Here is a 14,196-nt window from a genome sequence, read left to right as displayed (position 1 = left end):
CCCTAACGTTCTTTTCTGGATGACGAGGCAATTATTGCAAAATAATAATTTCTTTGACAGAGATTCCGAAACTATAAATTGAATTTAGGTTCTCTTAGATAGAAAAAAATAATTCAATAGACACGGAAGGAAATAACCGTGGTATACTATTAGGTGGATACGAATTCAACTGTTATATAATCTCCATACTCACTATAAATAGCATTCAGTAATGGCATCACAGATATGCCAGATTAAAATATTGATATTATGTATGAACGAGGAGCAATTTAATTATATCAGTGCTACTTACATGGAAATCAGAAGCTGGTTCAAGCACATTTAGAGGTTACGAGTTCATTTTTCTACTGGAATGATTAATTTTGCGTGGATTAGAAGAATTGGAGTAATATATTTTACGTAGCCAGCATTTTATACGCATAAAAATAGCAATTCATATGACATTTATTGACATAATACGAGGGTCATCCGGAAAGTAGTACCCGTTCGTGCCGCATGAAGTGCTGACGACGCGAGTAGCCGCTGGACGAGGTCAGATAGCTTCAGTGGCTTGTCTGCCTTCTCTGAGCCAAGTTGCGTGACGCTAGCATTGCCTGTGTTGTTTCTGTGATTGTTTACAATGTTTAAAAAAATTGAGAACGCCGCCAGTTGTGAAGTGAGGGCAGTGATTAAATTCCTCAATGCAAGAAACGTTCGCCCATGTGATATTCATCGCCAATTAAAGGAGGTGTATGGAGACAATGTAATGGACGAGTCGTCTGTTCGGCGGTGGTGTCGCAACTTCAACATGGGGAGGGGGAACACACACGACGATGAGCGTTCGGGGAGACCGTCTGTCATTACAGACCAACTGGTGAGCTCAGTTGACGAATTCGTGAGGAACGATCGGCGCGTCACAATTGATGACATCTGTGAGCATTTTCCCAATGTTTCTCGAACAATTGTTCATGAAATTGTTAAACACCATCTGCATTATGCAAAAATTTGTGCAAGATGGGTCCCTCGCGTATCTCAATGAGCTGGCGGCGAAGGACTATGCAGCAGGAATACAGAAACTTGTCACACGTTATGACAAATGCCTTAATTTGCTTGGAGATTATGTTGAGAAGTAGTTTAAAGTATCCTCTTTCAAATAAAATTTTTTATGTTTGTTAATATTTACTTTTGTGTCTTTATTTCACGAACGGGTACTACTTTCCGGATGACCCTCGTAAGTTGATAAATATCGAGCCGAGCCTGTGACACTATTACCTCGAGTATTCTAAGGGACAATTCGGACCTTTTAAAATATGAATCGAAAGTGTCCTCTTCCGGATATTAATACAGATGAAAACATCCATAGATCCAAAATTCACTATAATAAGCAATTGTATTTTTTCTGATGATTGTTAAGCAGTAAAAGTAACGAAACACTTTTAAAACGGAGATATGTTTTCTAATTAAGTTGTGGTTGAGCCGGTCGAATGCAGGTAGTTGATTAATTATGTATATATTGATGTGGATAGATATCAATTTAATTCATATACTTCTATTGATTACAATAAGCGTACTATTTCTACCCTTAGTTTGACGGAAAATGTGTTTAAATAGGGCAATGCCAACGATTGTTTGTAAATAATCAGGATAACATTGGTGACGTAATTAAGGCCAATTAAACATACATTTTCGGAGTTAATGAGGAAGTTTATGTCTTACTTTTATAAAAGGACTATTTGAACTTATTTCAACTTTCTTAACAAATGAAGTATCCAAAAAGAATCAAGAAGGAAAGAAAATGAAAGACAATAACAGAAAGAATTATGACGCAATAAATATATCGTACTTCTTTCATATTTTTGCTAGGCCAAAGTTAAACCCCCGGGCTGACAATTGAAGTTTCAGACAGCAGAGCAAACACTTAACGCGGAAAATTTCAACGACGTTTTTCCCACGTAACATATTGGGAACTGGATTCATTCTAATTTTAGAAGTTTAAGTTTACATGAAAAAGGAAGACAGAGATACGCGAAACGAGAAAATAGAGTATGGGCGCTTAAAAAATGTATCATCAAGCAGACAAAATAAATAAAATACTTCTCAAAATAAGTTGGATGAGGTAAGATTTTTTTCGGAGGTGGGGGGGAGGGGTAGAGCGGATGAAAAACATCAATAAAAAGCCTCGCCCAAAGACGGCTCAAAGAAACCCAGGGAAGAGAAAATTGGAGAGGAGGAACTCAAATATACGCTGATAGTGGCAAAATGCCAGGAGATGACGGCGTCTCACTGGACATGAAGGAGTACTATCTAAAAGAAAAATATCATGAAAAAAGCTGTCAGGTTTTTTTTATAATGTGCTTAAGGGCTAGAAAAGTGGAACCTTAAAAGAAAGAATGGCTCTTGGCATTGAAGTAACTAGAAATTAAAAAAAATAAGCAATCCTTCTAATTTTCTCATCTCGTTAGTTTTTTTGATAAATTCGATGCATAACTAACCGATATTTTAATAGACTCGAACTTACACGCTGTATATGTGTGGAAGTTTAGATAGTATACTATGAGTTGGTTTCCGAGCCAAGAAAGAGGTCATGCAATTTTCTGAACGCATTTCTCATCTGGAATGACTTGCACACTCCTAAAACATTTCAGGGGCTTCCTACTCTCAGCGCGCAGTCTTCCACACTCACGTGCATCTTTACACCCATATCGATATCCATGTCGGATGTCTGCTCGTATATATATATCCGTTATTAAGTCTACGGAAAGAAAAGGTAAATTCCAGAAAAAAGGTTACTAGAATCAGGAGAAATTCTCTGTATTGTTTATATTCTTTATATTTTTTATCTTAAAATCTGATCCTTACTGAAACATGATCATAGAAGTTTCTAAATAACGGCACGTGATTATGAGTGATATTTGAAGTCTTTCCTTGTAATACTGTATATTTCTGTGATCTGCGATCAATCTCGGGTGGCGATTTTAAATGTAGATTCGTGAGCATCAGTGCCGAAACGAAAATATCAAAAAGTAAACGATACGGTTTTGAGGGAACGAGTTTCAAGCAAGATTGAATGCCTTGAAAAATTTTCTGGAGGAATAAGTTAATAGTAACCTAAGTAGCAAATGTAAGTTACGTTGGCGAAATCATCGTGATGATTATGTCCAGCGTCGAAATCTAGGTCGGGTTTTAATAGAATCAGTTTGGAATTACAAAGTTACTTCCTTCATTTCAATATCTTGTATGCATTTTGTAAAGTTACGCCTGAAACAACAAATATGAGTTACTCAATGAATTAGTGATACTAGACATTGGAGTAATTCAAATTCAAGAGTTCAAATTCTCTGAAAACGTCTTCTCTAACGGAGTGGATATTTAATTTACAACAAATGGCGAGATAATCTACATCATCTTCATAAATAACAAATCTTAAAAACTAGTATAATGATTTTGTAGAAATTGTATCGTTAAAGAAAAATAAACATTTTCATCACAGGGGAATGGCGTACAAAGTTTGAAATTCATTTGTTCTCATATCATTTTCTTCGTGCTCATAAAAAATTTACAAGTATCAAATCCAGTTAGTTAATCCAGAATGTATTCACTACAGGGAAATAGGCAAAGAAACGAAATGGGATTATTGAAATTTTTCTTTCGGTCATGGGGCAGAAAATGTCCTACTTTTCTCCATCAATTAATAAAAATGCGTGTTATTGTTTAACCTCATTGCAGTCAATAACGTCAAATTAACTCCACGGTCAATATGAATGAATTGCTAGATTTATTAAAATTAAAGAGACTATTTCAAATTAAATTTTGATTCACAAATATTTTTCTATGAGCCAATTTCGCATTTCCTTTCCGATTGTCATGTTGCATTTCATCAAATGCAACCATAACTGCTCTTTATTACATATTTCATCGACGACTAAACACTTAAATCGAACAAAATATGATTCTTTCTTCAATTGATCCTTGACTTATTTTGATGCAAGAGTTAGATAAATATTAGTTTGTGAATAAAAACGTTTCCACCTTTCAATATTGGTATTTACCTAAAACGGAGTAGTTCCTGATAATTAACTTTATGCTACTAATCTTTCAAAATTATACTCTCCTAAAAAATTCAAAAAAACTAATTCCAGTTTTTTTAACTAACAGTAGCAGTGCCCCAACTAAAACGTTGGCCGAATACGTATAATGATATGAATCACATACAAACGGAAATATGAGTATGGGAAAGTCATGTCCAGAAACAGATTCAAACACATTAAAACGTGTTGCCTTGCAACACTATAACTTCTCTTGCAGTGGTTAAAGTAAAATTGATGATAAATAAGCGCACACACTAACATTTCCAAAGGTATAGCCCTTTGGAAACGAAGGTTGATAAAAAATATCTATGATGCAATATGTTAGCTTGCGTCCTGGTAGATGGGCACGAATATTGTGTGCGAAAAAATAGCAGAGATACTACCTTGATCAAAAATTTCCCGGAATTTATTCAGAAAATTAAAAATACAAGTTTATTCATCTAAATCTATATTGTCCCCTTCAAAGTAATCCCCATCGACTGCAACACACTTATGCCAGCGCTTGATCCAATCCCCGAAACATTTTTTATATTCGGTTTTCGGTATGTCCATCAGTGCTTCCTGCGATTTTTCCATTACTTCCTCTCGGCTGCTAAAACGCGTTCCCCGTAATGGTTTTTTAACTCGATTGAACAGAAAGAAGTCACAGGGAGCCAAATCAGGTGAATTCGGTGGCTGTTGGATGGTATTTGTTGCATTTTTCGTCAAAAAATTACGAATAATGATAGCACTGTGCGACGGTGCGTTATCATGGTGCAAAATCCACGAGTTTTCTGCCCACATTTCTGGTCTCTTTCGGCGAATTGCTTCACGCAAACGTCTCATAACGCCCAAATAATACTCTTTGTTTACTGTCTGGCCTTCTGGCAAAAATTCATGATGCACTACACCGTTGTAATCCATGAAAACCGTCAGCATTGCCTTCTTTTTTGACTGAAAACGACGTGGTTTTTTTGGTCTCGGCTCATTTGGTGAACGCCATTCACTTGCCTGATGTCTGGATTGCGTGTCGTACTCATAATCCCACGTCCCGTCTCCAGTAATGATCCTTTTGATGAATGTGGGATCGGATTCAGCCTCGCAAATCATGTCTTTTGCGACGTCAACACGGTCTCTTTTTTGCATGAAATTGAGGTCTTTGAGGCACCAACTTTGCTGCTACACGACGGAAACCCAAATCATTAACCACAATGTCTTGGGCGGATCCATAGGCAATGTTCAAGTCCTCCGCTATTTCTCTGATGGTTAATTTGCGGTTATTGACCAACATTTCTTTTACTTTATCAATTTTTTCACCGACTTTCGATGTCGATGGTCTGCCACTGCGTTCATCATCTTCGATTGACTCACGACCACTTCTGAACCGCTCGTGCCACTGGTAAACGACCGTTTTTTTTAGAGAATCGTTGCCGAAACACTTTTCCAACATTTCCAACGTCCGTGCGCCACTAAATCCGTTTTTTACGCAAAATGTAATACAAGTTCGTTGTTGCAAATTTAAATCCATTTCTGAAATTGTAAAAAATCGCCAACACACACAGAGATAGATGTACTCTTGGCTACGTAACTTTTGCAAATGTCAAGTTATGACACTAAGATTTAAAGGGAATATCAACAACAGATGTACCAATTTGCATTTATCCCGCCCTTATTTGCATTACCCCGCCACACGCCCTTGCGGCGGCTTGCGGGGTATTATGTAGATGTAGAATTTAACAAAAAAAACAGAACTCAAATCGGAACGATGGGAGCGCCACACGGTGGTTATTCCGGGAACTTTTTGATCAAGGTAGTATATGAATTCACGTCCACAGCAAGAGAATAAAAATCATTCATGAATTCTTTCAGAGCCTTAAATAAAAAAGCATTGGACTAGCTGAGCTTCCCATCCTATGAGCCTCCTCCTAAATATTTTCAGTGTCTTTGTAATAAGAAATTGCATGACTCAAACAACTGTCTGGGGTTTGTGAAGTAGATCAAATCGCAATCTTCCTATTCTTGGAAATTTCTTACGAAGATGCTCTTAAATTAAGTGCATGAGAAGCCATGAGATCCGAGGGAAAAGTTCGCCTTGGCGAAAGATACTGAAATTGATTGAAAAACGTGCCTAAGCTCAGATACGAAGAAATTACTCTTTTCTGAAGACAAGATGATCAGCGGACCACACTGGAATGTCACACGGCATATTGCAAGCAATAAAATCGATTAAGCCAATATGATATTGCAAAGCATTCTAAACCCCGAGCTTGCTCAAAGATACGGCACGTACCTGGGGTGCACCAGTTCAAACAATAGTTCATACCAAAATAGAACCCTCGAATGAATCCAGGCCCTTATGCACCGAAGAACTACTCCATGGGGAAAAAATGTCCCTATCTGTAGATAACGTAAATTTATCGCAACAAATGAGAATGGGAAAACGATAAAATTAAAATATACTGAAAAGCATCAAAATAATTTGCCAAGGAAAGGAAAAAACAAGGGTTTTTTTTAAGTTGATCAAAATTCCCGGGAAAAAATTTATCCTGTTATAGGATTTTAAGAGAGTGAGCTACAAAAAAAATGCTTCTAGTTATTCTAGCGACACAAAAGAGCAAAGAATACCATTTTTATAACAGTGTTTTCTTATCAACAAATAACTGGTTAGTGGAAAATATTCAACGGATTTATGAATTTGCTTGGGTAGCAGTTTGCTGTAAATGAGGAATTTATTAAACATTACAAAACTGAAAATCCTTGGAACACCTCAAGCGATGCGTCTTTACTCATCTGTACCATAAATATGAGAACGTTGACGACCAAGATTAATGCGATAATCCGCCGACTGAGATGCCATGAAATTAAGTAGCATTTTAGGAGTGAAACGGAAAAAAATAAAAACGATAACGCTTTTCAGAAAGCAATAAGTGTCCGAGGTAAAAATCGAAATAAAAATATTATTACGGCATTTCCAGTTTTCTTCATTAAAATGTAGCTATATTCATACACCGCCGTTTCATGAAAGAAATGCAAAATATGACGAAAGGTTAATTTAATACAGAGTTGACTTGAATATTATTCGAATTTATTGCCATTGGAAAGTAAAGTTACGTGGAAGAGTGATAAATCTGATTTGAAAAGCCATCAGAAAAATAAAAAATAATTACCGTGGTCAAAAAAATCTAGTATTAACGTTTGTTTAACCTTAGTTTATTAGCCTAGTTTTCCTTTTGATAGATTGAGAACTTTGTCCGAGATTCAATAAATATTTATGTTTGTTTCATTTAAGGCGATCTTTTTTGGATGCATCATTTAAAACGATTCCAGCAGACAGCAGGTTGAAAATGTTCCTCTGACTTAATAGAAATAACTAAAGATTAATCATGTAAGGACGTGAAAATATTTCTTTTTGTAAAAGATCCCTCGAACAAACAATACAAACTGCTACACAGTTAAACTGGCAGGTGGTTGACAAAAAGTTCAAACACATCCGATTTGACACTCCCCTTGGATGTGATGGGGAAAATGACTATTTGTCGTCCCCAAATATGCTGTGTGCTTGGCATAGAACCCAACGAGAATGCTCCTGGCCATGGTGCATAGAAAAAAGGAATGGCTAGTCATCGAATACTACAAAATATTGCGGTCCACGACGAAGAGCCCCTTTCATACGTAACTTGAATGAACTCGTTGGATAGGAATCGTGACAGCAGTGTAAATCGGACCGATTTTTGGATCAAAATTTTCATATCGACCACGAAATGGAAGCAAGGGGACGAGGAATGGATGATAATAGGAGGGAAGAGTACGCAGCAGGGGGAGCAGATTAATAAGGTGGGGGGCGGGAGGGACGAAGCGAAGTACCGTGGAGGGACGGAGAAGAAGAGTGAGAGGCAAGGAGAGAGGTAATAGGGGAGGGGGGGTGGAGTGGGTCGGTTATGTACGTGATTGTGAGAGTGGGTGGGGGAGGAAACTCAAGGAATAAGGGAGCAGGGGATGAAGAGTGACAAGGAACCCAGAGAAATATGAAGGAGAGGGAGTGGAAGTAAAAAGAGGGCGGGGTGAAAAAGATAGGTCGGAGGACGCTGAGCAAATTATTAGCGCAAATTAAGACGAGGCGTACAAAGAGGAATTTTCATTAGAACACTATCGCGAAAGTGGGCCTCTCGAGGAGGTGCCGACGAAGGAAAGGGGGAGGGCAAGGTAAGGATGGGAAGGAGTAAGGGGAAGGGGAGTGGCGGGGAGGAAGAAAGAGTGACCGAAGGGTTTAAGAGGAGGTGCGACGTGGGAGGGGGAGGAGGGGATCGGGGTGATAGGGAGGGGGATGAGGTGAATGGAGCCAGAAGAGTATGGGGCGGAGGAGATGTGGTGGGCAAGTGGATAGGGTTTCCGAGAGGGGAGAGGGAGGTGGAGGGATTAGATTAGGTGGCGTCTTTATTTGGGCGAGATTGATAATATATCTTCCGACTAACCCATTGAGAGGGCATAAAAAGAAAAGAGGAAAAGGAGTGGAAGAGGGGTCAAGGGGAGTCGGGTTAAAAAAGCAGGGGGGCGGCGAAGAAAGGAGTGGAGGGAAAGGGTGTGGGGGTGTCGGGGGGGGGACCCAGCGTGCGCAGGGAGCAGAACGTTATGATATTGGAAGGAGGGAAGAAAACCGGGGGAGGGGGGAATGGGGGGGGAGGCAGCGGAAAAAGAAGGGAGCAGGAATTCGTGGAAAGGACGCGACTCGGAAGGGGAATTGGGGGGGGGGGGCGTGGAAAGCAAGGGTTGGGGATGAGGGCGCGGTGGTTTGGGTTGGGGCGGGTAGGGCTTTTTGGGCGCGGGGTAGGTGTTACAAAATGCCATTCAGTATCGGGAGATGAATCCCGCGGGATGATTTGTGGAGGGAGGAGGTGGAGGAGGGGCGAAGGGTTCGCGGGGGAGGGGTGTTCAGCGGAATAGAGAGACGGGGAGAGGGAAGGAGAAAGGGTGCTTGGAGGAATGTGTTGACGAGAACCACTTGTTAAAAAATGGAGGCATCACTTCCCTACGGATCACGAGAGTGGTTGGACGTGGGGGGGAGATACGTAAGTCACTAGAGACGGTAGATCAATTGCTACATAATGATGTGAGGAAGGAATGAATTGATTCCATGGGAGAATGCAGATCAAGTCGACTGCTGTTGGGGTAGCGAGAGATAGAAAAGGAGAAAGACTAGGTGAGGGGAGGGAGGAAATGGAATTGTGCACGAGCCCTAAGGTGGTGTTTGCTGAGTTTACGAGAGCGTGTTCGCAATAGTGGGAGAGGATGAGAGAAAAATTTCCCATTCTCTTCCCTCAACATATCTTTTCCCTTGTACATTTTTTCGGGACTCCTCGTAGAGAGGTTGCTGTGCGAGTTATAATAGGTGACAAGTGTTGCGGGGAGAGGTAGGGATGGCGAGGGTGGGGAGGCGGGCGTTTAAAGAGACGGGAGAAGGAAAAAGGAGGATGGTGGGCAGGATTGATGTCGGGGGTGGAGGTAGGCTTAATCGAAGACGTGAATGGCGTGTATATAAGAGTGCGGGGCGGGAGGGTTGAAGGGGGGGATGAAGGGGGGGGCGTAAGGGCTGGAGAGGGAAAGACGGTCTGCGGTGAGAGAGGAAGGGGGGGTGGGGATGGGCGAAGATGAAGTGGCGAAGAGAGCGAGAGGAGATGGGCAGTGCGAGAGGAATGGAGAGGCGAAGGAAGGGCAGAGGAGGAATGGGAGAGAGAGAGAGAAAAGGTGAGCTTACGAGGGTCTTGGGGGGATGGACAGGACAGACGAGGGGGGCGCAAAGGGGGGAGGAATTCCGAGGGGGGGTGGAGAAGAGGAGGGCGGCAGCGAGGGAGACTTGCGGAGATAGGAATTTTGGAGCAGGGGTGATGGTGTCGGCGTAGACGAAAAACTGGATGGGAATAGGGCCGTTGGAGGAGGGAAGGGGGTTGGAGATGGGAGACATAAAAGTGGAGGAGAGGAGGGTCTGCGAGCCAGGGAGAGGAGAGGGCGTGAAACGGAGTCTCGGCGAGAGTGGATCGTTTACGAGGAGGACGGATGGGGAGGGTGAGGGAGATCTGGAGAGATAGGGAAGAACGACTGTGACCGTGGGGAGGAAATGTGAGGAGAAGTTGAATGTGAGCACGCCCGAGAGCCTTGTAGGGGAGAGAGACGAAAGGGTGGGTAGGGAACACGGAGATTGGGGAGAAGGCGGAGGAACGAAGGAGGGTAGTTTTCGTGGAGGAAAAGTTCATGTGCGCCCTTGTTTTCGTGTGTTCGTGTGGGGAGGGGGAGAGAAAGGCGGAGGTGAGCAGGAAGGGGATGGATATGATGCCTGTGCGTTGGAAGGAAGATAAACTGCGGGCCGGAATAAAATGGAGCAAAGGGGCAGCCAAAAACAAGGCGGGAGAGTGGGAAAGAATGGTGGTGGTGGAAGGAGATGGGAGGCGTGGGAAGATGGGGTCCGGGGCTATGGGGCAGAGAAGAATCTGTGGTGGTCACAAACCAGGGCTCCCACCCCACTCTGCTCGGTCAACCCCCCACCCCACCCCCCAGGGTCGGGGGTTGGGGGTTGGGAGGGGAGAAGTTGGGGGAGAGGGGAGGTTTGACTGCAAAAGCAAAAGAGGGGTTACTGCCGACGGGATGGCGGCGAAACAGCCCTGCAGCAACCCTTTAATGGAGCAGCGACAGGAGTCGAATGAAAGAATAATAAAAACCCTACTTGACCCCTCAGGACACGTATCTCACCTCCACCCCTAGGCAGGTGACCCAATCCCCCCCTCACACGTTTTCGGGTACGTTTCTGACAGCCCGCTCCGAAAAGTGAAATATTGCTGGGTCACGCCAGATTGAATTGCCATGGTTCAAAAGTTGGTTGGGAGAATTCCCCGGGGAGCTAAGCAACTGCTAACATATCTCACATCGGGGGCTCTTTTTTCGCTCGATTCGGAAACTGCCTCCTCCGAGCCTTTCCTTGGCCGAGTGGACCCGGCCAGTGCTTGCCCAAACCGTAGCACCTGTTTGGAGGTCATTGCTCGCAAGAACCTGGGTGGATTTTGCGAGATGTTACGGCGCTATCAAGTGGAACACGCCCACGAAATGGAATGAATTCCCTCCATGAAGGCAACCTTTTAAATGGGGGATCGAATCTCGTATCCATATTTTACGATTACATCTCTTCCTTCCATCCGATGGAATGTTTCATTTCCCTCATGGACGGAATAGTTGCCATCTGATGTAAACATGGGGAGAAGGGGGACTGTTTCCACGGCCTTCAACGCCCGCCAAGGACGATCCCCTCGGGAAATTTTATAGAAGTGGATTATTTTCGCGGAGATGAGAAAGAGAAGTGATCGGAATCTAAATTCGGTCAACGAGACCAGGTAAACATTTAAAAGCCTCCCAACAAAGCGCTATGTGTGCATAGTGAATAGCGCTCTTGAATGATGCATTGCCACAGAGAGAGGAGAATCATCGAGCTATGACGCATACTGCGTGTACGCATAACCACGGTTTCAATGGCGGCTCCCATTGGCGCGGTTGTCGGTGAGGAGGAGTCGCTCGAGGGAGGGCAGGGGGGGAGGAGGGGTATGAGGTGGAGGGAATGGGGAGTGCGTGGAAGGGGGCTCGGGGAGAAATGAGTGGGTGCGCGTGGTGGGGAGGGTGTGGGGGGGAGGAAAGGGGGGCGGGAAAGGGGGCAAGGGCAACAACGGGGCGAACACATTCCAAAAAGGAGGGAGAGACGGGAGAGGGAGGAGGAGGAGGAGATTAAGCATTGCGTTCCCTCGGGAATGACAAAAGGATCATCCGAACTCTTTTTCCTCCTCTTAAATAACAATAATGAATCGAAAAACAACAAACAAACGAGCGGGAGTAAACGTAACGGACAAAGATTATAAAGAGCGTAAACCCCGGTCCCCCTTTCCCACGTCATATAGCTCGTCATGTTTTTTCATGCCCCTTTCTCTCTCTCTCTCTTTCTATCTAAAAGTTTGAATTGCTCTCGGCGCACTCACCGTGAGGAAGACACAGGAATACGAGTAGAATGGTGGCCGTGCTCATCCCGATGCACCCTCCCCCTCCCCCACCTCCACCGCCGCCTCCTCCTCCGCCTCCACCGCCGCCCCCACCGCCGCCGCCTCCGCCGGAGAAGGGCAAGTCGGTGGCGGGCGCCATTCCCGATCCGCTGCGCCCCCTCATCCCCGCCGCGCGCCCGAAGAAGCGACAAGCGTCCGCTCACCGAGGCGCCCGGTCGGCGGTGGGCCGTTCCCCGGAGGACGTCGCCCGCTCCCCGGCGGCCGTCTCCGATGCTCCGGAGGGCGCTTGGTGCTCGGTGTGGTCGGCGGGCGGCATCGGGGCCAACCTGTCCTCCACCGCTCTCTCTCCGCCGTCCTCCAGCCCCCGAGAGAGAGAGACGATCCCGTCGGTCGGAGAGGGACCTTCCTCCGCCGCCGCCGTCCCTCCTTCGCGCGAGCTCTCCTCGCCTCCGCCTCCTTGCCTCCTCTGTCCTCCTCACCCCCGCGCGTGGAGAGGAGCGAAGGCGGGTGGCGTGCGGAGAAGAAGGTGTAGCAGCGAGAAGCGGCGGTCCAGCCCCCGCCCCCTTCCTCCTCTCCCCGAAGCGTGTCCTCCTTGCCGCCCGTTGGGGGCGAGCGCGAAGAGAGTGCCTTCGTCGTCCTTGCTCTCTCCCTCTCTGGGGGCGAGAGAGAGAAGAGAGCGGCTCGTCTGGGCGCCGCGGAGAGACAGAAGGAAGGCGGTGGGCGCGCGCGCGCGGTCCTTCGCGCCCTCTCGGCGGCCACTCTCCAGGCCTCCTGCCCTCGCGACGCGACGCCCTCTCTCAACACACCGATCCCTCCCCTCCCTCCGCCCCTCGCGCCCACCCCACGCAGACGCCGCAGATATGCCGCGCCGTCCCCCCCTCCCCCCACCCTCTCTCACACCCAGTATCTCCCCCTCTTAGCCCCCTTCCCCCCACCCGCAGGCCTCCCTCCCGCTCCGGGCCCATTAAGGGAGCCCCCCTCCTTCCTCGAGAGCACACACACCCATTCGTCCCAACCCCCCTCTGTCGATGCGAGGCCGAAGCTCGCTTGCGGCACCGCTCCGAGTGGGGCGCTGCCTTCGCCCGCAACGCCCCGGCACGCTCCTCGCCCCCCTTAACCCCTCCCCCCCACCTCCCACGCCGTCCGCATCGGCGTGGACGCCATCCCTCCACGCCCCCTCCCCCCGCCTCACCCACCCCCTATCCGCCGACTCCCGTGTTGACCGAGGAAGGGAGTCGGTAAAGGGGAGGGTGAGGAGGGTTTTTTTCGGGGAGCGAGTGAGTGTGTGTGAGTGTGTAGGGGTGTAAAGGGGCGTAGGGCAAGGGGGGTAGTGGTGTTACGGAGGGGTATGGGGGGGGAAGGGAGGATGTTGGGTCCGTGGATGGGTGGGGGCGTGTGGGAGGACGGAGAGAGATCAGAGGGAGAGAGGGGCGTGTGTGTGTGTGGAGGGGGGAGGGTGGAGGGGCTAATCCAATGAGGAGGGGGTGCGGCGGTGTGGCGCAGAGGAGACTCTGGCGGTGGAGTACCAAACTGGAATTGGAATCGACTGAGTCAGTTTCCGTGGCGCAAGCGTTGAAGAATGGAAGGAGGGAAGAAGGGCCGCGATGGGAGAAAAAGTGTTGGTCGGGGTGGGTGCCTTTGGGGGGGGGGGGGGAGTGGAAGGGTTTTTGGGTGGGCGCTCAGGTTTGTGTGCCGGGGTGGGTGGGTCCTGGGCGGGGATTGGGACTATAGAGAGAGAGGGGTGTGTGTGGGTGAGAAGGGATACGCGGAGATCAAATATCCATTGAGAAGTCCGCAACGACTACTTTTGCCCGCGATGATCCGTAGACGGACGGCTTGCACTATATTATAATAAGACGGTTTCGTTCACACTTTTTCTCGTTTCATTTCTCCCTCCCACCACACCTCTCTCTCCCCCTCTCCCTTCCCATCTCCCTCCCTCTCGCCCCCGCTTTCCAAACACGCCCGCGGACATGATGTATTGCGTTGGTAGATTCCGAGAAAAATAAAAAAAGAAAGTGACTGAATTATGTCCAGACTCACTAAATTCAAACCACGAGAAATATGACTGTTAAAAATCCGCGCAGCCGGATTCAGAGCGAAAAAGAATCAAGAGGTAA

General features: G+C 46.3%; 1 protein-coding gene across 1 annotated transcript in view; it reads right to left on the bottom strand.

The window, feature by feature from the left end:
• The window catches only part of LOC139687496 (neuronal acetylcholine receptor subunit alpha-7-like), a 152,817-nt gene extending 140,705 nt beyond the window's left edge, over positions 1-12,112 (bottom strand). The window contains exon 1 of the mRNA XM_071584685.1: positions 12,056-12,112. Coding sequence (XP_071440786.1) covers positions 12,056-12,101 — 46 coding nt within the window. The 5' untranslated portion in view covers positions 12,102-12,112. The remainder of the gene's footprint in view (positions 1-12,055) is intronic.
• Between the last annotated feature and the right edge of the window lie 2,084 nt (positions 12,113-14,196).

The sequence above is a fragment of the Hetaerina americana genome, unplaced genomic scaffold (assembly GCF_022747635.1).
Source record: "Hetaerina americana unplaced genomic scaffold, ioHetAmer1.1.p SCAF_1, whole genome shotgun sequence".
NCBI lineage: Eukaryota > Metazoa > Arthropoda > Insecta > Odonata > Calopterygidae > Hetaerina > Hetaerina americana.
This window is presented reverse-complemented; position numbering and strand designations above follow the sequence as displayed.